The 26034-nt window shown below is 56.1% G+C and overlaps 2 protein-coding genes across 11 annotated transcripts in view; one reads left to right on the top strand and one right to left on the bottom strand.

The window, feature by feature from the left end:
- Nucleotides 1-23185, top strand: part of AP2A2 (adaptor related protein complex 2 subunit alpha 2) — an 84364-nt gene extending 61179 nt beyond the window's left edge. For 8 of the 10 annotated variants that reach the window (XM_087855157.1, XM_087855155.1, XM_087855159.1 and 5 more), the window contains 16 exons: nucleotides 507-615; nucleotides 2207-2357; nucleotides 3715-3883; nucleotides 4883-5020; nucleotides 7484-7666; nucleotides 8203-8300; nucleotides 8719-8950; nucleotides 9049-9216; nucleotides 14160-14320; nucleotides 17102-17184; nucleotides 19198-19289; nucleotides 20114-20235; nucleotides 21790-21906; nucleotides 21988-22057; nucleotides 22188-22322; nucleotides 23009-23185. In XM_087855157.1, the coding sequence (XP_087711283.1) occupies nucleotides 507-615; nucleotides 2207-2357; nucleotides 3715-3883; nucleotides 4883-5020; nucleotides 7484-7666; nucleotides 8203-8300; nucleotides 8719-8950; nucleotides 9049-9216; nucleotides 14160-14320; nucleotides 17102-17184; nucleotides 19198-19289; nucleotides 20114-20235; nucleotides 21790-21906; nucleotides 21988-22057; nucleotides 22188-22322; nucleotides 23009-23086 (2106 nt within the window). In that variant the 3' untranslated portion in view covers nucleotides 23087-23185. The remainder of the gene's footprint in view (nucleotides 1-506; nucleotides 616-2206; nucleotides 2358-3714; nucleotides 3884-4882; nucleotides 5021-7483; nucleotides 7667-8202; nucleotides 8301-8718; nucleotides 8951-9048; nucleotides 9217-14159; nucleotides 14321-17101; nucleotides 17185-19197; nucleotides 19290-20113; nucleotides 20236-21789; nucleotides 21907-21987; nucleotides 22058-22187; nucleotides 22323-23008) is intronic. The other 2 variants (XM_087855158.1, XM_087855153.1) reach the window with 1 other exon arrangement.
- Nucleotides 23186-24588: 1403 nt separating this feature from the next.
- MUC6 (mucin 6, oligomeric mucus/gel-forming) overlaps nucleotides 24589-26034 on the bottom strand; it is a 44083-nt gene continuing 42637 nt past the window's right edge. The window contains exons 36-37 of the mRNA XM_087855220.1: nucleotides 25735-25837; nucleotides 24589-25392 (exon numbers count right to left, since the gene is read on the bottom strand). Coding sequence (XP_087711346.1) covers nucleotides 25215-25392; nucleotides 25735-25837 — 281 coding nt within the window. The 3' untranslated portion in view covers nucleotides 24589-25214. The remainder of the gene's footprint in view (nucleotides 25393-25734; nucleotides 25838-26034) is intronic.

Here is a 26034-nt window from a genome sequence, read left to right as displayed (position 1 = left end):
GTCTTAGGGCCAGTCAGGTATTAGAAGGTGGAGGGAGTGTCTGCCCTGGCAAGGACCCTGACGGCCAAGGAGATGGAACCATGAATGAAGGAAGCTTGCTGTGTGGCCTTAACAAGCTCATGGCAGGGGTTGGCACTGGAGGGCTGTGGGGGTACGGGGCTGGGTTCAGAACACCATCTTCTCCCTTCTGAGGGGACCAGGGTTCTCCCTTTTGTGTTTTATTTGCGTCCTGGTCCACAAAGGAAAGATTGGGTTCCCAGTGCAGGTGCTGTTGAATTCGGTGGTATCGCGGGTTAGTGCCTGCAGGGTGGGGTGGCCGTTGCAGAGCAAGAGCATGATGCCAGTGGGCATGGCCTCGCTGTGCTCCTTCACCTCCAAAAGAGAGAGAAGTGTATTAGGTATACTTGGCTCATCGAACAGAACTGTTTCTTAGTTAGTGTGTGATCCAAGGACCACACTGGGGGCCGGAGTGACACCTGCCTGCACCTGCCCATGTTGTCTTACAGATCGTGACGTCTGCATCCACAGACCTTCAGGATTATACCTACTATTTTGTCCCGGCTCCCTGGCTGTCTGTAAAACTTCTGAGGTTGCTACAGTGCTATCCACCCCCAGGTAACAGCTGCGTAGCAGAGACTTCTCGGTGGTGGGGGGTTACTTCCGTGTCTTAGGGTTATGTCTCTTGTTTGTTATCTTTATAAGTCTTTTCCTGGCGCTGGTTCTTGTTCTGTGGATCATTTATGATGCTGCCACACATTTTGGCTTTCCCAGAGCAGCTGGTACAGAACTCAGAGTTTTCTTACGGTTTGGGACGGTTTCTGCTCTTAGATAGTATCAGATCTGTGCGGGTTTTTGAAACAGTCTTTTTCAGTAAAACTTGAAACACTTATAAACTTTGTATCTTAAGTTGTTAATAATCTGTATAACCTTAATGTACACACTGGGGATATTTTTCTGTTCGTGTTTTATTGCAAAATGTTACATTTGACTAATATGGTAAGTATCTCAAAGTAGAACTTCTTGGTTGAAGTATGTAGATGAAATTTTTTTTTAAAAATATTTTATTTATTTATTAGAGAGAGAGAGTTATGAGAGATAGAGCACGAACAGCTGGGAGAGGGAGAAGCAGACTGCCTGCTGAGCAGGGATCCCGACGCGGGGCTCGATCCCAGGACCCTGAGATCATGACCTGAGCCGAAGGCAGACGTGTCACTGACTGGCTGCCCAGACACCCAGTAGTTGAAGATGTTGATAGATCACTTCCAAGTTGCCCTTTGCAAAGATCGCTTGTGGTTGTAGCCTTTACATTTTAATCTAACTGGTGTTTATACAAGATATTTGTTAGGTACAAGTAATTCTCCTTTACTAAATATCTTTCATACCAAAGTATGAACTGCACACCTGCAGCAGAGCCCTCCCTTGAGCTGGAGCAGCCCGGCCTCCCTGATGGCCCTGCTCCTTCCTGTCTCACTCCTACTGCCCCTGGCTGCCCATCCCTGCCTGGCGGCCATCCCACTTCTTCACTCTGAGATCGCATGTGGATTTGAGTTCCTCATCTGACCCTTTTTTCAGGCCATAGGCTCCAATTTTCTTGTGTCTGGCCCCTCACCCTCTGGCCTCTGTGCTCAGGCCCTGGGTGGCTGCTCCTTGGGTGCCCTGCTGGTCCCCCTCCCGCGCTCGTCCACAGAGTTCTGCTCTTCTCTCCGATGGCCGGGTTTGCGACGCCCTGGAGGTGCTAGGGATTTTGGTGGACAGGTTGTTTCTGATATTCTGATATTTTTGTTGCTTTCTTATTCCTTTTTTGTCTGTTATTTCTTTTTTCTCGTTTGATGAGAACTTTAAAAAGTTTCTTTCTCTTTTTGTTGGTTTTGGTAACATTTTCTCTGTATCTGTTGGGAATGAAGGTGGAGAAAAAGATTTTTTGCCCCCGTCTTTCACACTTTTATATTCTGTGTTTTGTCTGTGTCTCTGAGGTTTTATTTTCTCTTGATTTGTATAATCTGTATGCAGTGAAAATGTTGTGCATCTTATTTGCATTAAAATGTGTGGTAGTTACCCTGGCTATTAAATCCTCTCATTGTAAGTGGCTCCACAGTTGGACCAGGAACTCGTGCCAGCTATCTCCCTGCCTGGTTGTGAGGTGGTGCGACTGGGAGGGGCAGGTGGGTGTGGGGAGCCCCGCCTGACAGTGCTCTGTCTTGCCCAGAAGACCCTGCAGTGCGAGGTCGCCTGACCGAGTGCCTGGAGACGATTTTGAACAAAGCCCAGGAACCACCAAAGTCAAAAAAAGTGCAGCATTCCAATGCCAAGAACGCCGTGCTCTTCGAGGCGATCAGTCTGATCATTCACCACGATAGGTGGGTGGGCAGTGGGCGGCGCTCCTTCCCTCGGCCTTTCCCCTGAGTGTGCTAAAGACGCACCCCTCTTAAACATGTGTGTGGGCCCTTTCTCGTTGATGTTAGGCCTGCTGGGTATCATTGAGTGCTTACCCGTTCCCCAAGGCTGACACCTTGCCTCTGCCCTCCTCGGATGGGTGTGGGCTCCTTGTGCAGTCTCTTTTCCTCGCTCTCCTCCAGCACTTCGTGCTCTCTCTGGCCTCAGCACTTCCGCACTGTTTGCTGTGGTCCTGCCTTTCCCCGAGGGCCTTTCCTGTCCTCCTGGGCACCCTGATCCTGCCTGGCTTCTCCCATAACCTTACAGGAAGGACGAGGGTGGGTGCCTGTTAGCTTTCCTGCGACACAAAGCCACACTCAGTGTTGGTCTGAGGGCTTTATGGGGGGTGGTGGAACGGCCATGTGTGTCAGTGCAGCAGAGGGAGATGGTGGACAGCAGGGTGGTTTGCTTCCTTGCCTTTTCTCTTCAGCTCCCATAGTCTGACTTCCTGCCTGTGGCCTTGCGAGTGGTGCGTTGTTCTAGAGTTCCCAATAGCATGATGGTGTGGCTCCCAGGAAGGGCTGCGGGAGATGCCACCTGGGTCTGCATGACTGCAGACTGCTGCCCACCATCCAAGGTGGTGTGGGGGCCCAGGAGGCGTGGCAGACCCTCTCCCAGCCATCTTCCACCTCAGTGTTTCTGGACAAATGTAGTTTCTTGGGACAGAAAGTCCTACTGAGAGTCCTATGTCAGCAAGGTTGGGAACTGCTAAAAACAAAAGTTTTGATGTTAGGGGAAGCCCTTTGGTCTTTACTGAAGATACTTAAAGAGCGACAACATCATGAGGGCAAAGTCAAGAGTAAGTAGCAGTGTAGCCAGAACTCCTTGGGGAGCGGTATTTTGGGACTCGCTGACCTCGCACCTCTGTGTGCGCATGGCCTCTCAGAAGTCTTCTCGTGGGCAAGGCCTTTGTTTAGCCATTTGCCAAGGCTTGCTGCTTCTGGCTGAGATGACCTCTCTGGACCCTTGGTGAGAGCCCTAAGTGTTCCCTCTGTGAGCTTGGCACAGAGGCTCAGGAGACGCTCGGTTCTGCATGGTGCTTCTGTTGTCACCAGCTCTTTGGAGTTGGTGGAATTCTGCATATGAGGTGGCAATGAGTGGAGCAAGTGCAAAACTGGCCTCAGGATTTACATTCAAGGCTTCCGTTGTGGGGGGCCCCAAGGTTTCCCTTCAGCAGCGTGCTGGCCATGAATGCCACCTGCCATGCTGACCTGTGAGTGGCCCTGTCTGTGAGGTGCGTGCTAAGGAACCCCACCCACCCTGCTTCCCCTGTCCGTGCAGTGAGCCAAACCTGCTCGTCCGCGCCTGTAACCAGCTGGGCCAGTTCCTACAGCACCGGGAGACCAACCTGCGCTATCTGGCCCTGGAGAGCATGTGCACGCTGGCCAGCTCCGAGTTCTCCCACGAGGCAGTCAAGACACACATTGAGACAGTCATCAACGCTCTGAAGGCAAGTGCTCTGTCCTCTGGGGCTTGCACCCCCGGGTGATTCTTTTCTGTCTGCCTGTAAGGTCGGCTCTGAGCACACAGTATTGAACATCCTGTTATTCACAGAGCCGGGTCACGGTAGATGTCTGAACCAGTGCAAACAGTTCTTTTTGGTAGAAAGGTAAAATATTTTGTCCTTGTCTCTGAGTGAACTCACCCTTTGCAAAAGAAAATTCACCTTTCTTAAGGAATTGAAGTTCCAGAGTTGAAAGAGCCAAGTTGAGGTTACCTGCTCCCGTTACCGGCCTTTGGGAGTCTCCAGAGCAGGCTCTGCAGCTGTCCTCCCACAGGGGGACCACGGTGCCCCCAGTGTTACCGGTTGCTGGATGAAGTGTGCTAGGGAATGGAAGGCAGGTGGGGCTGCTGCGGAGCCCATTGGTCTGCCCAAGCTTGCAGTTAACAGTAGGTCTGACTCTGTCCCTTTGTGTTTTAGCATTTTCGGTGTGTGTTTTGAACAGGAGGCCACATGGATTCTCCTGGCCCTGGTTTTGGTGGTTGTTATCAGTTACTGCCAGGAGTCAGAAAGACTTACCCTTGCCTTCGCCCGTTGCTTGGTGGTTCAGCTGTGCTTCCCAGGCTGTCCTGTGCCGAGGAGCAGCAGGGGTCTTACTGCACTGCAGAGGCTGACAGAGCAGGTCTGGGGTGGGGCCTGAGAGCGGCACTGTGATAAGTTCCCAGGTGACGTGGAAGGTGACAGTCCGTGACCACATAGTAGAGAGGTCTCTGCTCTATCTCCAGGGATGCATCTTGATTTCGGGCAGTCCAGAGCTGCTGGGCCCGATTGTAGGAGTGAGGGGCTCTGCATGAGCAGAGTGTGTCGGGGGTCCCTGGATCTAGATGGGGAGTAGGGAGAGTTCGCAGTGAGCGTTGGGACGGAGTAGGGGGCCAGAGCCACAGGGACCTGGCCACCCTGCCCAAGGTCTGCTTGAGCCACTTTTCACACTGTGCCTCGTGCCCCCAGACGGAACGAGACGTGAGTGTGCGGCAGCGGGCCGTGGACCTCCTCTACGCCATGTGTGACCGCAGCAACGCCCAGCAGATTGTGGCTGAGATGCTGAGCTACCTGGAGACGGCCGATTACTCCATCCGAGAAGAGATTGTGAGTCCCATGGCCTCCGTGCTGCCAGCACAGTCTTCCTTTCCTTTGTGTGTGGTTCTGTTCTGGCGCTCTCCTGGGAATCTGCTCGATTTTGGGTGAGATTCCTTCACTTTAGCTTCCCATCAGCGTTCTCAGTGGAGCCTTTCAGTCGTTCGGGAATGACTTTAAACAGCCTGTGCGAACAGGGACCCTCACAATGAAATACTTTTGCAACTCAGGTGAGCACGAGTTCTGGTTCCTGTGGGCAAAAGCCTGCAAGTTTGAACCTTGGAAATACTGGTTACATGCTGGGCACGCACTCCTTCCTCTCTGATATGTTGAGCGTAGCCACCGTTTCCCACCTTGCAGTCCTCGTTTCCAGCCTTAGGTCATCAGCAAAGTGGGTGCACACGCCAAACCCCTTTTCCGAGTCCCACACATACTGACCTGGGGAAAGGCTGATCGTGATGCACAGTCGGAGTGCACCAGGTTCCAGGGAGCCCGAGGCCAGCACACAGGGTCCTGAGTGTGTGTTGTGATTCACAGAGGGCTCATTGTGAGTCTGTGTGGAGAGGTCAGTTGCCAAGGTCAGAGACCCTGCAGCGTCTCCCTCCTATGAAAAAGTGTTTGTTATTTGTTGTTCTGGAAAGCAAAGTGCAGCTGAGGCCTCCTGGAGAGCCCTGGGGAGCAGGTGTCTGGCATCAGCTCACCACGAGTGACTCCCAGGATTGCTCCTAGGCTGCTGTTCGGTTTGGAAATGACAGGCTTGGAGCTTCTGAGTATATGTGGCTCTCAATACAGTCGGACACTTAGATTTATAAGGGATCACTTATTGATTGGTTGTGGCCCCTGTGGCCAGGCTGGGGCAAGTACTGGCTCTCCAGTGTTAAGTGCTGTGGCTTAATTACCATGTGGTCATGCCTCCGTGGGGAGCAGAGCTGCCGTGGAGAAGAAGGTCAAGGAAGGCTTCTGGAGCCGGGCTGATGCCCAGCCAGGAAAGGGGGCTCGGGCGTGTCAGGGGAGCCAGGAGGGACGGGGGAGGAAGCTCTAAGAACAGATGTGCAGGGAGTGTGGGGAGGAACATCCCAGAACAGACGTGTAGGGGAGCGTGGGGAGGAAGATCCCAGAAAAGAGGTGCAGGGGAGCGTGGGGTGGGTAGGGGTCATGTTTGGAGTGTGGCACGCAGCAGGGCTGGGGCTTGATGCCTGTGTGGGTGGAGCTCATTCTGGGGACTGTAGTCACGGGGGCACCGTTCTCCTCACTGCTGGGTGTGTTCTGGTTTTTAAGGTCTTGAATGTTAGCTCTGTGTTGGCTCTTACTCCTTTTCAAATGACGAGTGATGTTCCTCGGTCAGTTAAGTTGAGTGAGGAGTAAGAGCGACCCCAGTCTCCGGGTCAGTGCTGTGTCCATCCATCTATGCAGCATGGCATGTCCAAGGATGTGCCCTGGGGTCGGGCTAGCTGCTGGGCATCCACACCTGGATGCCCTGCTCACAGGGAGAGGGGCTTTCTGTCCACAGGGAAGGCAGGTCCTAGGCAGGATGGCAGACCTGCTTGTAGTGTGGCTGAGGATTGGTGGAGGCAGGGCTCTGGACCCCGGCAGGGGGTGGGGGGCGGCTTGGGAGGCATTGTCATGGGGTGTAGGGGGACAGGTGAGCGTGGAGGGACCAGGGCATGTGTGGCAGGGGCAGTGAAGATGCTGGCCCGTGTCGTGGTGCTGGGGGAGACCCTGAGTGCTCAGCTTTGGGGAGAGTTGGTGTGGATCCCGGAGGGTGGGCAGAGCAGATGGATGGTGGTCCAGGCTCCAGCAGGGGCTCTGGAGGCACAGTTAGGAGGGTGAAGGAGTGGGAAGGTGGGCTGTGAAGATGGGCAGCTGCATGAAGAACAGGGTCTGGTGTTGACAGCTGATGCTGTTCAGGGGGCTCAGTGTCCCAAGAAGGTGACTGGGGGAGGGGGCGAAGGTCTGCTTTTAGACAGCCTGGTGCTGTTGTCCTGGGGCAGTGCGTGAGGTCCATAGAGCCCTCTGGAATGCGTGGGGATACATGAGTGGGTGGGGTCTCCCATGAAGACTAAAGGGGAGAGTGTTAAGAAAGGCCAGCCAGAGCAGGAGGAGACCCAGGGGCCTGCTGCTCTGAGGATGGGGTCGCTGGGAGGAGAACCCGTGCCAGGGCTGCCTGGGCCGTGGTCAGATGGCAGTGCAGGGCGAGGTTGGCTGTGCCCTCCTGTAACCATGACCTGGCCCTCCAGTGAGTTTTCCTCGACCGTGTCCCACCGAGTCTATTCTTAGAGGGCAGTCTGGCTTTCCCCAGTTAGGTCTGCAAATCTTCAACCTCCTGGGCTCCATTGAGAATTTGGTGGAAGCTTCTTGCACACCCACGCTTTGGCACGTGTCCTTCCGAAGTCCTGGAGTTGGTGTGGGGCAGCACGCGGTGCTGCTGCTGCTGCAAGGCCCGGAGCACCTGCCCTGAGCATCTGCCCTCTGCAGGTGCTGAAGGTCGCCATCTTGGCAGAGAAGTATGCTGTGGACTACACGTGGTACGTGGACACCATCCTGAACCTGATCCGGATTGCCGGTGACTATGTGAGTGAAGAGGTGTGGTACCGTGTCATTCAGATCGTCATCAACCGGGATGATGTGCAGGGCTATGCTGCCAAGACGGTGTTCGAGGTATGGTCCCGATGCCCCCCTCTGGATAAAGCGTGGGGTTCTGGTGGGTATTGCTGGCCTCCCTTGTGTCTCCTACCTGCTGTTCTGAGAGGTCCCAGCTCACGCTGTGGACACCTCCTCGCTGGAGCCTCATCTCCAGTACATGCGGGGTCTCCATAGCGTGGGTCTCGGGCTCTGTGAGTGAGGGGCGTGGGCCCCCAGGAGGATGCTGATGTGCACCTGCCCCCACCCGGGGCCCAAGTAGAGCACAGCTCTCGTTCCAGGGCTGGGATTGGCCACATCTCTGCCCCTGGGGCTTCCCTGACATACCTGCAGAAGTGGTGGGAAGGGAGGGGTGCGTACAAATGCCAGGACGGTGTCCTGGGAGCTCTGCTGGAAGCTCGTCACACTAACACACGGAAAGCCACCTGAGTTCCGTGTAGTGTTGGCGCATCACCACGACTCCGAGGCTTTGCCGTGACGACAGATACGTCTCACCTCCTTGACCTGTGCAGGGGCGCCTGTGTGTCGGGCTCATCGTGCTCACTGTCTTACAGGCTCTTCAGGCCCCGGCGTGCCATGAGAACCTGGTCAAAGTGGGTGGCTACATCCTGGGGGAGTTTGGAAACTTGATAGCCGGGGACCCGAGATCCAGGTGAGAGAGCCCCTGGGAGTCGGGTGAGTGTTGTGTTGTGATGCGGGCGCTGGGCCTCCTGGTTCTCAGCTGACGGCGGAGTAGAGGTGGGCAAGTGTCCTCACTTGCGTGTTGGGATGGCCAGAGCAAGGGCACTCTGCTCGGATTACTACTTCCATCTTCCTTCAGGCTGTACAAGAACAGGGCCCTAGTTGATTGGGGGGAGGTTTGCGCTCAGTCAGGAATTGGAGGTACGTGCCTGAGGGCACACTCTTCTGCTTTACAGGAGTGGTTCTGGCTTAGTGTGGGTCCGTTTCCCAGAGCCGCTTCTTGCTCACCCTGCCGGTGAGAGGCATGGGTGCCCGGCGGTGCTCATGGGGTGTTGGGAACGAGGGGTGACATGCCCCCGCCCTGTCTGTGCCCTGTCTGTGCCCTGCAGCCCCCTGATCCAGTTCAACCTGCTGCACTCCAAGTTCCACCTGTGCAGCGTCCCCACCAGGGCGCTGCTCTTGTCCACCTACATCAAGTTTGTGAACCTCTTTCCGGAGGTGAAGACCACCATTCAGGATGTGCTGCGCAGCGACAGCCAGCTGAAGAACGCGGACGTGGAGCTGCAGCAGCGGGCTGTGGAGTACCTGAGGCTCAGCACAGTTGCCAGCACCGACATCCTGGTAGGCCCTGGCCGCTCCGTCCCCCTGCTGCGCTGTCACATGGCTTGGGGTTGGAGGCCACAGGGCTTTGAACTGTGGTGACCCGGGGCTTTCTCCAGGCAACTGTCCTGGAGGAGATGCCACCGTTTCCAGAGCGCGAGTCTTCCATCCTGGCCAAGCTCAAGAAGAAGAAGGGCCCAAGCACAGTGACGGACCTGGAGGAGGCCAAGCGGGAGAGGAGTGCCGATGTCAACGGGGGCCCTGAGCCTGCCCCTGCCAGTGCCGTGGTGGGTCCCTTCCTGATGGCAGTGCCCTGCATAAGCTCCTGGGCTGCCTGGTTCCTGAGATTCGGGGCCAGCAGGGCATGTGCCTGTTTGGGAGAATTCTGTGTGAAGTATGACGGTGTGTGCCAAGAACGTAGTGGTGGGACCAAGCCTAGGTCTTTACCTCTCCTTTGCCTGTGACCTCCAGAAGCTTGTTTTCATCCAGATGCTTGTGCCCTGTCTTCCAGAACGTCCTTCAGGTTGCTGTCTTGGGTCCAGGGTCCGCTTCTAGTTCCTCTCTGTCCTGACTGTGGTTCAGACGATGCGGCCACTCACTTCTTTTGTGGGACTGCCTCGTGTAGGAGTCCTGTCCAGCTACTCCTTGTTGGTCTAGAGCAGACCGACCCACCTCATGCTGTTCTTAGAGGTTTTCAGTAGTGACTTGGATTACAATCAATTTCCCTTCTCTGTGTGACATGGTGAGAACATACACGTGTAAATGAAAACATGTCCTTTGACATTCGTCAGGGGTAGACGTTGTTCTAGGAGCTGTATTTATTTCTTGTCTCTTCCTGACTGGAGTAGGAGTTTCATGAGCGCGTGCACACCAGCCCAGCCACGTAGCTGTCACCTGGGCGCTGGGACTGGCTCCCCAGAACTGTGGGCTTTCTGCTCGTCCATTATGGAAGGAATCCCGGAGAGCTTTGTTTCCTCTCCGGGATCTTGGTCCAGTGATGTGAATAATCCCTACTGGCGATATCAGCGATATCGGGGTCTTTGTGAGGAAGACTGTCAGACAGGATGTGTGGCCCTGTGCAGACAGACCGGGGTCTGTGCTTGTCAGGAGCATACTTGTGTCGGAGGCCTGGTGTTCCTTGCGGGGTCTGCTTGCGTGTCCCCATTGACCGTGTGTCTGGCCTTCAAGCCGAGGGTGCCGGGCCTGCCATGACCCCTATATTCAGGCTTCCCCGGGCCCCTGACTTGGGGTCCCCACTGTGACAGGAGTCACCTGAGCCCTGATGCTTAGTCCGGACCTTCTGGCATGTTTCCTTGTGATGCCTGCTCCATGGTTTCTGGCAGCTAAATTTCATGAATTGGTTTTGGAATGAATGATAAATACACACTTTTTCTCCAGGTGGCTGTCATCCCTTTGTCCCTGAGTAATTTAACAGGGCTGGCATTTCAAACTCCGTGCCTCTGCACCTGTCCCCTGGGCACAGAGTGGACCTGAGTCTTGAAGGCGGTGACCGGCTCCACCCACCCAGGCGCACGGACACTTGTTCGTGGGGAGGTCCTGAGGGTCATCCTGGTGCCAGGGTTCTGTTGATAAACTGGATTTGTGACATGGCCTGATTTCTGGAGGTGGTGCGCCTGCAGGCTTGCGTGTGAGCTGGTGTTCATGCTACGCCATGTTGGGTTCTTCCCGTGGTGCTGGGGGCAGTGGTTCCTTGCCAGTGGTGTCATCTGGAGACGGACACGCACGGCGCAGGGTGAGGCTGTCTCCCAGGAGAAACTGTGATGGCCGGTCTGTGCATTGGGAGGCAGCCCGCGCCGTCCTCTCCAGCAGCTCCAGCTGCCAGCTGAGCACGCCGATGTGAGCACAGGAAATGGGCTGTCATGTCTATTTTGACGGTTGTCACTGATCTCTCCTTATTTGGTTCTTGATTTTTCTTGAGAAGCATATGCATGTCGGGCCTTGGGCCACACCTGGCTTGCCCAGCTATGTCTAGGCTGTGGCACTTGGGAATCCGTTGGCCCCTCTCTGACGCTGGATGTGAGCAGTGAGCCCCACTTCGAGAAGGCAGGTGTGATAAGATTTAGTAAGTTGTTGATAAGGCACAGTCTCGGGTGGGGAGGAGGCAGGCTGTCTTCCAGGTTAAGTTGGCAAATGTTTTAACTTCGGGCTGTGAGCTTTCTGCTTGACTGCCTGGCAAGCGTGTACTTGGCGAGGTGTTTGTGGTTGTGAGCAGATGGCCCTTCTGAGCCGGGAGCTGGCAGTGCCGTGGATGGTATCATGATCACGTGAGTGGTGATCTGTTCTCAGCGCTCACACGGCCGGGGGTCTGATCAGAGACAGGCAGGAGAAGCAGGGCAGAAAAGGGAGAAGGGTCCCTCCGGGCTGAAAGTCTCCTCTAGTTTTCGTTCCCACCTCGGAGGGGAGGCCCTGCCTCAGAATGGCATTCAGATGTCAGGCTTTTACGTGGAAGACAGTGGTGTGTTTTACTGTGGTGTGGTATCGGTTGGAATGTCTTATTCCGGGTCACAGATGATGCTGGAAGAATGTTTTCTTTGTAACAGGCTGCTCTGCTTGGGTCCACCTTCCGTGGGCCTGGAGCCTTGGCTCCTGTGCCTCCTGCTTGCTTGTCTGTGCACGGCAAGCGTCTCGTGCCAGGGCCATCTCTGTGGGTGTTTGGAGCCTGCCCGGTCCTCCTGGGGCGTGCAGGCTAGCAGCGGAGCTTGGAGCCGACACGCACTCTGTAGGCAGGCGGGATTCTTCTTGCTGTTCTGATTCCTGCTGTTGTTGCTGTCGAGGTGAGGAGAGGTAACTTGTGCTGATGGGTGTTGGGCAGACTCCTCGGGAATAGTCTCCGTGAGTCCTGAAAGGAGGAGGAGGCAGCAGAGAGGCAGTGGGTCTCAACACGGCTGTCTTGGGGCAGGCCCGCCCTGGGGATCTGGGGAGGGAGCGATTGTTCAGGTGGGTTCTCCCAGCAGAACAGCCTTGCTTTCATCTGCTGTAATTTTTGGGGTGCATATTTGACTTAATTGGACAAAAGATTTCTTTTTCTTTTTTTCTTTTTAAAAATGTTTGTAATTTTTTTTGAGAGAGCATGTGTGCCTTCGTGTGTTTGGTGGGGGGTGGGGAGGGCCTGACGTGGGGCTCAGTCTCACAACCCTGAGATCATGACCTGAGCCAAAATGAAGAGTTAGACACTTAACCAACTGAGCCACCCAGGCGCCCCTGGACAAAAGATGTTCTTTAAGGAACATTTGGGGGCATCTGGGTGGCTCAGTCGGTTAAGTGTCTGACTTCGGCTCAGGTCGTGATATTGGGGTCCTGGGACTGGGCCCTCTGTTGGGCTCCCTGCTCATTGGGGAGTCTGCTTCTCCCTCTCCCCCGTCCCCCCCTTGTTCTTTCTCTCTCTCAAATAAATAAGTAAAATCTTAAAAAAAAAAACCAAAAACATTTGAATTGGGCCATCTGGATGGCTCAGTTGGTTAAGCGTCTGACTCTTTGTTTTGGCTGGGGTCATGGTCTCAGGGTCCTGGGATTGAGCTCCATATTGGGCTCTGCCCTTGGCGTGGAGTCTGCTTGGGACTTTCTCTCCCTCTTCCTCTTTGTTTTTCAAATAAATAAAGAAATCTCGAACAAACTGTTGAACCATTGTTCAGGAACCAGTGGTAAAGATCTTGCAATAGGTGGCAGGGGGAGATCATCCCCATTTAGCTGTAGGTCTGTTAGCTACCACAGACACCTTCCTTGCATATTTCAGTGCTCCTCAGGTGGTCAGCCTTCTATGATGACAGTTAGTCACGCAGTGTTGTGAGGAGCTGTGCTCCCAGGAGCACTGTCACAGGGCAGCGAGGGCCAGGGGCCACCTTGAGAGGCCACAGCATCTGCTGATGCTGCAGAAATTCCCGGTTTTCCTTCTCTTGACAGCTCCTCCGTGGTTCCCATCCCTCCTCTGGGGGCCCATGTGACTGATGCCACTCCTCTCCCAGGCCTTCTCCTTACCGAGGAGCCCAGCCCATCTGCTCTGCCCGGAGCTCCTGCAGGGTTGGTCTCCGTGTGCTGCACACCCCCCCCCCCAGCCTTAAGGAAGGAGGGGCCGTCATGCAGAGCAGGGTTCTCGGCCCTGTCAGACCCACACCTTCTTTGCAGAGCACATGTTTTATGATGCCTCCTTGTCTTGGAATGGAATGCCTACATGATATCACCTACTGACACATAAAATTCTTTAGAAATTCAGTGTAATGTTCTAACTAAATTTGAAAGAGGCATGAGCAGTTACCTGTACTAACATGAACATACTGACTTCCGTGTGTCACTGGTACAGTATGGCCACACTGGATACAGGTGGCAATGAGAGGCCTCACCCGCGACGTGACTGGCTGGTGCCCGGGGGGATGCCCACATGCCAGTTAAAGAAAGGACTTGGCCTCCTTCAGCTCACAGTGTAGCTGTGTTCCTGAAAAGATGAGTGTATGTTAAAACCCAGCAAAATACAAGTGCAGAGATGTAAAGGGGCATCAGGATGTAGTCTCAGGTGATTCCAGACGGTGACTCGTACCTTCATGAATGTTCGGTGGGACACTGAGAAGTCATTCAGGGAGAGTCCTCAAGGCCAAGTGGCTCATCCCTGGCTCTTGTGGCGGCACCGCACTAGGGGGAGCCAGAGCCCCCCACCTCCCGGGGTGCAGGGCCAGAGTGTGCACGTCAGCTGGGTGAGTGCTTGTGGGGGGAATGGACCCCCAGTGGCTTTGTTGTCTTTTACCTAGGATCAAAAAGCAGTCATTTAACAAAAAATGTCTGTTGTATAGGTTTTTTATTTGTGTTTTCCTCTGTGACTCAGTAAGACTTACACAGGGTTAAACCAAGAGTGCGCCCTGAGTTGCTTGTGGACTTCGTCTCTCACGCTCACTCCCACTGCACAAGGCTGACAGTGGCGTGTGAGCCCTTAGTTCTTTTTGACCTCCTTTGCGGCAAAAGTGTTTTCAGAACTTTTTTTCCCGTTCAGATAATCTTCATGAAAAAGGGTTGACTCTTTTTCCAGTCGCATGAGATTGTGACTGACCCTCCAGCTGTGGGCTTCAGGCTTGACCCTGGGGTGCAGTCGCCCCTCACGTGCTGGCCGCTTGCCCGGAGCAGCCTGGTGGGAGCCGTGGGTGGGGGGCTCGGGCGCTTGTACTTGCGTGGCCTTGGTGTGCCTGAAGGTTCCCCGATGACCCTCTCCTTCCTTGTCTTCCAGTCCACGCCTTCTCCATCGGCAGACCTCCTGGGTCTGGGGGCTGCACCCCCTGCCCCCGCAGGCCCCCCGCCCTCCTCTGGCGGGCTGCTCGTGGATGTGTTCTCAGACTCACCCTCTGCAGTTGCGCCACTGGCTCCCGGCTCCGAAGACAACTTTGCCAGGTAGTCGGTCTCTTGTGTCCTCAAGACAGGGACTCTCTCGGCCTCTGACCCCTTCCTGGGCCCACAGTCAGCGCCAGCTGATCGGAGGGGCCTTTGGTCCTTACTGCCCAGGGCCCTCGCTGGTGGAGCTCAGGATGCCAGCCGTGCTCGGCGGGTTTGCTCTGGAACAAACCTCATACTGTCATGGACTGGCAGTTCTCACTAGAGAAACGTAGCTAAGTTTCTGAAGAAGAAGATCAGGTGAAAAAAGCTGCAGGGCTGGCTTTTCATTCTGTCCACAGCTGTGCCCCTTCACGCTCTGCACCCTGTCATCCGGCCGTGCCACTCCTAACCCTGACGTCATCCCCTCTGTGTGTGTGCCTGGCAGGTGCCCAGGCTGCCCTTTTTGTTAAGACACACTCCTCAGTTGCCCGCTCCTGCTTTATCCCAGTCTGTCCCGAGGCGCGTGCCACCCTCCCCTCCACCAGCCCCATCTTCACTGCTTCCTGTGTCGCCTCATCAAGACGTCCCGCCCCAGCTGCGCATGGAGCCCTGCTTCCCGTGAGCCCTCCAGGTGGCCCCTTTTCCCGTCTTCAGGACGCGGACGTCACACTGCCCTTCCCAGCATGTTTTCTTTCCTGCTTTCTCTGCTGCACAGCTCCATACCTTTTTCCTGTCTGCTTTCTGTCCCTTGTGTTTCTGCTGGCCTTAAATCTGGCCCGGAGGTGTGGGAGGGCTTGGCCTGGGTATGGGGGCGGGCCGGCCAGACAGAGACAGGCGTCCTCACAGAGGGGCCCCTTGTCCTCGGTGTCGTGACCACGGGAGGAAGATTAGTGTGGTTTTGCAGCTTTCCTGTCTCTTGGTGTTCTCACTGCACGTGGATTCTTGCTTCCTGCTGCTTGTTGAAGCTGGTGAGGAGAGGCGGGTTTGGACAGGTGTGAGCGACGGTCTGTGGTTTCTGCAAGTGCTGAGTTGGAGATTGGAAAGCACTGCACACCCCAGCTTGTGAGGCATGGGGAGAGAGCTGGGCTGTATGCTGGGTGTCCTGTTCTGGGCGGTGGTCTGGAGCAGGGACGTCACCTGGCGTTCTTGGCCCTTGTGTGTGTGCAGGTCCGCACGGCTCCCCTCACAGGGGTCAGGGGGCGGGAGGCATGGTGCCGTTGACGGCAGCTTTTCTGCTTCACAGCGTCCCAGCTGACATGGGGGAGCCTGGCCGTCTGGGCCTCGTTGCTGCTGCAGAGGGCGTGGGTCGGGGTGCAGGGCCCTTCAGGACAGCATGGCTCACGGTGGGCGTCAGGAGCCCCTAACCTCACAGGGTCAGGTTGTGGCTGAGGCGGCCCCTCAAAGCCCACCACCCAACTAGGTATTGACTGTTAAGCTACATCTGCCACCTGGCGGGTCATGGGTCAGTGCCCTTGCCACCTCCTTGATAAATGTCAGCTTACAGTGGTTTAGTACGACCAGCCAGGCCACGTCCACCTGAGCGCTTGCATTGGGGGTGGGGCACGGGGCTGGCCCCTCCCCAGGTCTGCATCGGGCCTGTGGCCGTGTGGACGAGGAGACCTGCTGCCTGGTCCCTGGGGATCAGTTGTGGGGCAGCGGGTCACACGCGGCTCAGGTTGTTGTGGAAGAAGGCTGCGCATCCCTAACGGGCTTCGCGTGCAGCGTGAGCGGCTTGAACTGGGGAGAGCCTGTTGTGTCGGGATGGCGCTGGACGAGGCGGGAAGGCAGCTGTGGGGACTGAGGGGAGCACAGCTCTGTGCAGTGGGTCCCGTGGCGGACCAGGCCCAGTCATCCCTGGGCGCACCGTGCCTCCGGCCGTCTGTGCTGCTGCTTCCTCCCCGTGAGGGTGGCTGTGATGCTGCTCGGGGCCGGGGTCGTGCACGCACGTCAGCAGCACCTGGACCTCTGTGGAGTGCCTGCAGGCACTGTTGTACCAAACAGGACGAGGCGGGGAGTGCTGGCTCCGAGCTTCTCCAGGCCAGCAGCACAGCCGGACTTGGAGATTTTGGGGCGTGGGGGCTGCTGCCAGGGAGCGTCTGTTTCTCGCTGCCCTCGGATGTCACGAAGGGCTCCATGGGGCAGTGCCCTTTCTGCCCACCCACCCCACTGCCCAATTTGGACTACGCCTCGTCCTTCATGTGTGGATTGGGGACCCCCCAGAGCAGGTGGCCAGCGAGCAGGGCTGGCTTTTACTGCCTCAAATGACTGTATTGCACCTGCCCTAACCCTCGCCCCTCTTTTGGTCCCAGTTCACTACGTAATTGTGATTTGTGGTAGAGGCGGCCAGGACACATTAAGCTCCTCTGAGATAAGTACAAGCAAAACTCAAACACACGTTGTTTTATTTTCTCCCCATTCTGTGTAGTGTAGATGTCATGTAGTGAGCCAAACCCTGGGCCCCTGTGGGGTGCAGACACTAACCCTGCATTGAGGGGTGGGCATCGCCTGCAGCAGCCTGGGTGCCATGCTAGTGGTCACCCCCAGAGCTGCGGCCAGCGCCCTGCGTCCGGTCCAGCCTAAGAGCATGTGCTGGGCCCTGGGGTGTGCGTGTTTGAGTCGTGGGTCAGCGCTTTTGTGGGGGACAGAGCACCGTCCTGCCCTGTCCTGTGTGATCACATCCGGGTCTCTAGTGGGCACCTTTTACTGGTGTTTCTAGAATATTTTTCTACCTTAACTTTACTTTCGAGTCCCATAGAGGTTTTTTCTGGACTTTTTGTGTGTTAGACTCTTTTTCAAAGCAAATCTTTATATTTTCATTGGGTGGCTCTGAGGGACTCACACGCTGTCCCTTCCCCCTAGGTTCGTCTGTAAAAATAATGGTGTGCTGTTTGAAAACCAGCTGCTTCAAATCGGACTGAAATCTGAATTCCGGCAGAATTTGGGTATGTGCTTTAATTACTTAACGAAAACCTTCACTTAGAAACTATGGGCAGAAAATATTTGCAAGTCACGTATCTGATAAGGGCTTAGTTTCCAGAATATACAGAGAAGTCCTAAATCTCAACGATAAAAAAACAACCTGATTCAAAGACGGGCGGAGGACTGGCGCCCACGTCTTTCCAGAGAAGACCTACAACTGGCCAACAAGCACGGAGCTGCCCCAGGTCCCTGCTGGTCAGGGATGCGCACATCAGAGCTACAGGGAGGAACCACCTCCAGCCGTCAGCACGGCTGCTGTTGAGAGAAAGCAGAAACCCCCCCGTGTGGGAGGACGCGCAGGGGGTCCCTCCTGCACCGTCCGCGGCAATGGTAGCCGGTGCGGCAACCGTGGGACGCCGTGTGGCGGTTTCTCCAAAAACTGAAAACGCAGTGACCGTGTGATCCAGCAGTTCCTCTTCTAGGTGTTTACCCAGAGTACACGGACAGGGACTCGAGTGGACGCTTGCACACGCACGTTCACAGCAGCTGACGCATGGAGACAGCCCGAGTGTCCACCGACGGACACGCGGATAAATGTGGTCCATCCACACACCGGACTGTCACTCGGCCCGAACATGGAGGGACACGCTGACACCAGCCACAGTGTGGATGGACCTAGGGGACGTGATGCTGAGTGAACTAGGCCAGACACAAAGGGACAAATCCTGCTGGATTCACCCACACGAGGTCCCTAGGGTCTCCAGATTCACAGGGACAGAGGGTGGACGGTGGGCGCTGGGGCCGGGGGAGGGACGGGGGTCGGTGTCTCAGGGGAACAGAGAGTGGACGGTGGGTGCCGGGGTGGGGGAGGGATGAGGGTCAGTGTCTTGGGGACAGAATCTCTGTTTGGGAAGATGGAAACTTCTGGAGGCAGACGATGGGGACGGCTGCACAACATGAATGTGCTTGGTGCCCTGAGCTGTGGGCGTAGAGGTGGTGAAGACGGTACATTTTATGTTCTGTGTATTTTTATTTTTTATTTTTTTAAAGATTTTATTTATTTATTTGACACAGAAAGAGAAAGCACACAAGCAGGGGAGAGGCAGAGGGAGAGGGAGAAGCAGGCTCCCCGCTGAGCAGGGAGCCTGTTGCGGGACTTGATCCCAGGACCCTGGGACGTGAGCCAAAGGCAGATGCTTCACCAACTGAGCCACCCAGGCGTCCCTGTTATGTGTATTTTGGCACGACTTCTGAAAGTGCTTTTGAGTCTCCCGCCCCCAAAGAAAACTGCACTGACCATTGGGGTGTTGCTGGGGGCTCTGGTGGACGGTGGGCCGCCCGCCTTCCTCTCGGGTGCCCTCTCTGAGCCTTGTGAGGACCGAGTGTTCTGTGTAGGAGCAAGTACACGTGTGGACAGCGGGAGAGAAGTAGCTGCTCTGCCCTCCAGGGTGTTGTAGGGACGTTGCGAGGGTTGGCAGAAACCTCTTCCTGGGAGCTCTGTTCTGAGCGGCTGGTGAGGCGTCCCTCCTGCTCGGGGCTGTGGTGGCCCTCCACATTCAGGGTGGGTGGGCTGGTGCCACAGTTTGTCCTCAACAGGGCACTTGAAATTCACTTTCCAGTTTGAGTTCAGAGAGAATAGAAATGTTCAGAAAGATAAAGATTTCTGTTGCGATGTTAAGTAACTGACTACATTGGGGCATCTTTTCCGCCAGCGTCCAGCGCATGGGCTGCTGTGGTACTGGCCAGGGCATCGCTGTGGGGGAGGCAGGTGTGGCCAGGCCTCCCTGGAGGTGGCGGCCAGGGCCTCGGTCCCAGGTGCCAGGTCCCAGGTCCCAGGCAGGGCGTTGTCCCAGAAAAGGTTGCGCGTCAGATGGAGAGCTGAATTCTCCCAGCAGGGGGAGCCGTGACCCCGTGTCTGCCCGCTGCCAGCTTCTCGCCCAGCCCTTCCCTGGAGTTCAGCGGGTAACAGGGATTCTTGTGTTTTTCACTCTTAACATTCAGGATGTTTATGAAACAAATTGTGTTTTCCCTTTTAGGTCGGATGTTTATATTTTATGGAAATAAGACCTCCACACAGTTCTTAAATTTCACTCCAACACTGATCTGTTCGGATGATCTTCAGACGAATATCCTTGCCTCACGTTTTCTGTGCCCCCGGCAGACGGGCGCTTGGGGTTTAGAGGAGGGTTTTGAGGAAGTTGTTCTTTATCAAAAGAGCCCGATGCCCCGGGTGCTGTGGCGCCCTCGAGCTGCTGTCTCACGTCTTGAGGGAGCTGCTGTGGCATGCGGGAGACCGGTGTGCAAGCGTCCGCTGCTGAGCCGTTGGGTTCTCGGACTCACTTTTGTTTCCCCTTGTTTTGTTCTCCTGCCATGTGATGTTTAAGCCCTCTGAGCTCTGGTGTCCTCTGGGAGTCTCCCTGAGTGAGCAGCTGCTGACAGTAGAGCGAGCGTGGGCTCGGGCCACCTGGAACCAGGGCCGCACACTTGGGCCGCGCTCTGCTTTTCTCCAGCGGCTGTGTCCACACTGGAGCCTTGTCCCTAATAAGTGTCAGGAATGTGGTTAGAACGTGACCAGCTGATACCAGCGTTGGTATCCAGATCTCTCTTCCTCCCAAGGATGGGCCAACCAAACAAAATGGGGCTTGGGAACGCCCCAGCGCCGCTGACAAGGATGCTGCGTCCCCTAAGGAGGTGTACAAAGCAGCAATCTGCTTGCCACGGGCCAGGCCCGTTTTTAATTTAAGGTAAATGTTGAACATAGATTGTTAAAGGCAAGCGTTTCTAGTCAATCATTAAAAATAACATGTATGTAGGATTAACGTATTAGAGGTTTCTTCCAAGATCAGGAGCATGAGCTCTGACTCTTATAGACCCCCTTCTAGAACGTCCCGGGGCTTGCTCAGCTTGGACACGATTCCCCAGTGTTGACATGGCCTCCTTGACACAGCACATCTGAGCTTGCAGACCAAGCCCGTGGACCCGACGGTGGACGGTGGTGCACAGGTACAGCAGGTCGTGAACATAGAGTGTGTGTCCGACTTCACGGAGGCGCCGGTCCTCAACATCCAGTTCAGGTGAGGAGCTCACGGGCCAGCGGGCCGAGTGCCAGCCTGCTCTTGCCTGGAGCTTGGGGCTGGGAGGTTGTGCCCACTCAGAGCTGTGTCCCTGGGGGTCCTCTGTCCTTGTTGAGCCTCCACATCCTTCCTTTGGAGGCTGTTGTGAGGGCCGACTGGGACCCAGGTGAGCAGTGGCACCCGCTGTGCGTGCTGCAGTGTTAGGGGCACAGCGTCTGGGAAGTGAGGGAGCGAAGGTGTGCGCAGGCTCCCGGGAGCCACCGCGAGCCAGCGCTGTGTCGCTCAGGTCCCGTGCTCTCCAGCTGAGAGATGGGAACGGGGCCCGTGCTGTGGGGCTGGGACGGCTGGGTCCTTTGTGCCCCTGTGTGGCCACTGCTCTGCAGGTCCGTTGTGGGGATGGCACCCCAGGTCCTCCCATCTGGGGGTGCGTTGTTGCCCAGTGTCCTCCAAGCATGCATGCCGTTTTGGTCATTATCTTTTTTAAGACTTGTTTTTGAGAGAGGGGGAGAGTGGGGGGAGGGGCAGAGAGAGAGAGAGTCTCTAGCAGACTCCCCGCTCAGCCTGACACAGAGGCTCCAACCCAGGACCCTGAGATCATGACTTGAGTGAAATCAAGAGTCGGACGTTTAACCAGCTGAGCCACCCAGGTGCCCCGTGCTTTGATTATTTTTTAAAAAATATGTTTGGTATTGGTCCTCGGTTCCTGGCTGTCCTTTTTCAGTGAGTAGGATAGAATGTGTGTGAACAACTGGCTCTGGTAGGGTGTTGGTAAGGTGAAAGTTTCGGAAGAGTGTGTGTTTTTTTTTTTTTTAAAGATTTTATTTATTTGACAGGGATAGAGACAGCCAGCGAGAGAGGGAACACAAGCAGGGAGAGTGGGAGAGGAAGAAGCAGGCTCATAGCAGAAGAGCCTGATGTGGGGCTCGATCCCAGATCGCCGGGATCACGCCCTGAGCCGAAGGCAGACGCTTAACCGCTGTGCCACCCAGGCGCCCCAAGGAAGAGTGTGTTTTTAAACATTAAAAACACAGAGAACTGAAGACCATGTACTTCATAGAATTTAGGGAAATAGGCAATTTTTTTTTTCATTCTGTAGGCAAACGCTTTTTTTAGTTTCTTTTCATGGAAGAAAGAAAAATCCCATACAATTTAAACCAACTTGGAGTTGTAGGAAATGGGCTGTGGGGAAAAGTGAGGAGATGTAGAAGCCCGAGGTTGGGTGGTCCTGCCCGAGACCCATCCCTGACCTGGCCTGATGGGCCCGGCAATGCCTGGTCGGAGCCACGCTCCCAGACACGCACACAGAGGCTGGTGCAGCGCCCAGCTCGTTGGTCCTCTTCTGTAAATGGCGCTGCACGCTGAGATGGACCCGGTCTCTCTGTGGCTTTGTGCCACCCTTTCAGAACACACCATTCCCCCCTCCCCACTTCCCACAGCAGTGGGCATTCCCTGTGCCCTGCCAATTTGCAAACTAGGAATTTAGTTCTGTAGTTGAGATTCAGAATTTTCGGCTGCCCATGTGCGCTGCTCACTATGTCTCTGTGTTGCTCGTAGGTATGGGGGAACCTTTCAGAATGTGTCTGTCAAGCTGCCTATCACACTCAACAAATTTTTCCAGCCCACAGAAATGGCTTCTCAGGATTTCTTTCAGCGTTGGAAGCAGCTGAGCAGGTGAGTGAGGGGCAGGGGGCAGGGCCGGGTCCTCCCAGTCTGACCTGGCTCAGTGTGGTGACCCTCGATTCTACCTCACAGTCCCCAACAGGAAGTGCAGAACATTTTCAAAGCAAAGCATCCAATGGACACAGAAATCACCAAAGCCAAGGTAAGGCCTGTTGATGGGTATTCCCGGGGTCGGCACGCTGCCCCGGGCTCTGGAGGGAGGCTGGTTGTGTTGCTGTCCTTCCATGGTCCCCAGTCGCACTGCCCTACGCGCCTGTCTCTCTGTGGCACAGATCATTGGGTTTGGTTCTGCGCTCCTTGAAGATGTTGACCCTAATCCTGCGAATTTCGTGGGGGCTGGCATCATACACACCAAAACCACCCAGATTGGATGCTTACTGCGTCTGGAGCCGAATCTGCAAGCCCAGGTCAGACTTCTTGAGGAAAGAGCTAGCTACGCCCGAGCTGTGTTCTGGTTGTGGTGTGATATGGGTCCTAAGTGGAGTCGTCTGAGGAGTTCTGAGAGATGTGTCCCCCTGTGTAACCTCCACTATCCCACTGATACATAGAACATTCCTGTCACTCCAGAAAGTGCCCTGGGGTTCACTCTCCCACCATCTGTCTCGACCTCCTGGAGAGACTGTTTGCCACGGGGCTGCCGTCAGGCCGGTCTGGCCCTGCTCCAGCCCTCACCCTTGCGGCTGTGTGTGCGCACCATTGGCTTACCCAGGCCTGTGGATGCACAGCTGGGCCCGACCAGTTTGGGGTCATGTTGTTGAGTAGAGCCGCAGTGCACCTTTGTGTGGCTGGCTGTCTTCCTTTCACTTGGGAAGCGGTGGGGATGGAAGCGCAGGCTCCTGGGCTCTGTGCCCGGCTCACGCTCCAGAGCGGCCCCCGGCTCTGTGCTCTGCCCACGGCACGCAAGTGTTCCAGCAGCCCCATACGCGGCTGCCACTGGTTACCGTCAAACTTTCTGTGTTTCAGCTGCTTGAGAGCGTGTCTGCAAAACGCTGGCTGCCTCCAGGGACGCACCGAGCAGGGGGAGCTCGAGGGGCCGTCGGCTGAGGGCGCACGAGCCTGCGTGCGGCCACTGACCTGCCGTGTTCTGTTTCAGATGTACCGACTCACGCTGCGCACAAGTAAAGAGACCGTCTCGCAGAGGTTGTGTGAGTTGCTGTCAGAACAGTTTTGACCAACGAGGATGGAGGACCAGGCTCCCGCGTGTTGCGTTTTTCTTCATCTCTGTCATTTTTCTTCATTGCCGTGCTGCAAATAAACAGTCCTGTCGACAGCTGTCTCTCGGCCTTGCTTCTCCAAACCGGGTCCCTTTTGGGTCCGGTAGGGTTAGCGGTGTGTGTTTAAGAAGGAGAGGCTGAGCCTGCTGTGCAGGTGGGTCAGAAGAAGGGGACGAGGGCCCGGGGGTCATGTTCACAGAGGTCAAGACAGCTCTGTGCGTAATCGCCCAAGGAAGGGAAATGACAAGTTTGAAGGAAAATGCAGATTTCTTTGAAATGGTGTCAAAGCGCTTCTGCTCTGTTGCCAATAGTTCATCTCTGATTCTCTGAGAGAAGCAGCAGCAGCTTGTCTAGCGGGGTGAGACCTCAGCTAGGCCATCTGGCTACTGTGGTGGGTGGTGCCGGGTGCAGGAGATGTGTGACAAGGCCCGCGGGCTGCTGCGGTGTATCCATGTGCGGCCCGGGTACCATCCGCAGGTCCCTGGGTACGGGAGCACAGTGCGCGTGGGCTTCCTGCCGTGCCCACTGGAGGAGTCTCTGGGGCAGGGTTGGAAATCCAGAAGTTGGAAACGGTGGTGGTTTTCATGACTACCAACGAGACTACGTATGACTGGATTGAATTCTGTATCCCTTTCCCCTGCACTGTGGTATTCACGGGATATTGGCAGTGCTGAGGGTCCGAGTGTCTGAGGCCCTGGGTTTAGGGCATGGCAGCAGGAGGCTTGCTGCTGGCTCTAGACGCTGTGTAGCCAGTCTCACTCATCTTTGGGCCTCAGAGAAGTGCGTCATAACCGTAGTCACCGTGGACTGGTTGCTGTTTTCGATCAGAGTGTTCAGTGTGGGCGGCAAAGCAGATTCTGGAAGGTGAGCTGGTCTCTTTCCTGGGGCGTGTGGGACCTTGTGTGGGTGGAGGAGGGCTGTGTGTGGGCGTGGAGAACCATGTTGAGGGCGAGCCTCCGCATGTCGTTCTTGTCCTTGGCTCTCATGTGCCGTTGTTGTAAGCTGCCAGCCAGGCCACCCGTCTGCACCCTAGGGTGGCCAGGGCAGGAGCAGAGCTGAGCCACGACCTCTGTTCTGTTGGTGGGTGGAGGTGTGGGTGGTAGGTGTTGGCTGGCAGGTTTGTCCTAAACAAACACATCTGTCGTCAGCACCAAAGGAGCCCGGGGAGAGCCAGGGTCCACTCTGGGTACCCCTGGCTTAGCAGCAGCGATTGATTGGGCTCCTCAGAGGCATGCCATGCGGGATCCTGGTGGGGTGGCGAGGGGCACAGGCAGCCCTTTGCTGCAGTGTGGGTCTCGGGGAGGTGACCGGAGTGAGTCACAGTCTGGGTGCTGCTGCCGTTGCGGAGGCCCGCACTCAGGGTCCCGTGGCTGTCACTCTGTGGGTGTGGGTTCGGGGGCTCACAAATGCCCCAGGTGTGTGGGAGACAACAGAGACAGAGCTCACGGGCCAGCCCCTGTGCGTTGAGCAATGCTGGTTTATTTGTTTTCTGTATACAGTGGATTTGTCGTGCGTGGACCTGTGATGCTGTTCCCCAGGGTGAGCTTGGTGGTGGGCAGGTGCTGATGCTGGTAGGCACCTGCGTCCTCCCCTCCCTTCCCTTCTCTGGCTGTGGGGTCCTCTCCTCGCTGCCTTCTTTGCTGCTGCCCTGTGTCTCTTCCCCGCCCGTCCCTGCTCAGGTATCCCATACCTCATGGGACCTGTATCCCCTTTTCTCAGGCCTCCCTCTGGAGTGGCCTTTCTTGCTGCCCCTGCCCGGGCACCAGCTGCTCAGGCTGTTTCTGGGGACCTGTTCTGGGAGGGACGGGCAGCCACCTCCAAAGCTTGGGAGGCTGTGTGGAGGATTGACAGGTATGGCCAGGAGGCCACCAGGTTATTCCAGCCTGCTGGGCTTGGTCAGGGTCTGCAGCTCCTGCCTGGCAGCCCCCTTTCCCTTGGGTGCCCTGGTAAGCCTCGTGTGAGGGCTCTTCGAGGCCGTGCCTTGTGGAAGGACAGGGGCTGCCAGGCACAGCAAGCCAGCATCGGGAGAGGTGGTGGGGGTGGTGTTGGAGCGGTGCTTTGTCCTCACGCCTGGGGGCTGTGTCCCTAGTCCCCACAGCGCCGTGGGCCGCACGCACAGCTGCTGAACATGTGTAGCGTGAGCACCAGCTGCTGGCCCTGCGCTTCGGGGTCTGAGCAGGGCAGCACAAACTGCTTCTGGTAGGAGCTGAGTGGGTGGCAGCAGCTACAGTGGGTGTCCACTTGGTTCGTGTGGATGTTGAAGCTGCAAAGAAGCCAGAGCCAGGAGCGTGGGTCAGGGCCGCCACCCCAGGAGTGCTCATGTGCCTCCCAGACCACTCCAGAGAGAAGGGTGGGTACTGAGTTCCCAGGCGGGGCCCTCAGCGGCATGCCCCACCCATCCTGGCCCTTGCTGACCTCCCCAGCTCTCAGGCAGTCAGCCAAGGGTCTGCCTTTGCCTCAGTCAGGCGTGATGGAAGTGGGATGCTGGCTAGAGCTACCTGACTGGATAGGATGCTGCCTGGGGCCAGCAACTTGCTCTTGGATGGGGCAGGCTCCAAGCTCCAGGCCCAGGACTGTTTGGAGGCTGCTTGGGACCAGCACTCACCTGGCCGAGGAGGCACAGAAGCCTTCACAGCGGGTCACTGTCACATTGGCAGTGCACCCTCGGTACGTGACCTCCTCCTCAAGCTCCTTCACGTCGCAGACTCCTGGGAGAGGAGAGAGGTGTGGTCAGACGCCAGCTCCAGGGCATGGCTGGAGGGCTAACACAGACCTGACCCTGGTGACAAGACACTTGAAGTGGGGATGAATGTGGCTCAGTTGAGTAAGGAGGGCCAGGTTGAAAGCTGCACAATTGCTTACGTGAGAGGAGTATCCTTTCCTGCCCATGATGGGGTCTCCCCTG

Source organism: Ursus americanus, chromosome 24 (assembly GCF_024610735.1).
Source record: "Ursus americanus isolate L20-20 chromosome 24, mUrsAme1.1.p, whole genome shotgun sequence".
Classification (NCBI taxonomy): domain Eukaryota; kingdom Metazoa; phylum Chordata; class Mammalia; order Carnivora; family Ursidae; genus Ursus; species Ursus americanus.
Note: the sequence above shows the minus strand (reverse complement) of the source record. Positions and strands in the feature narration are given on the sequence as shown.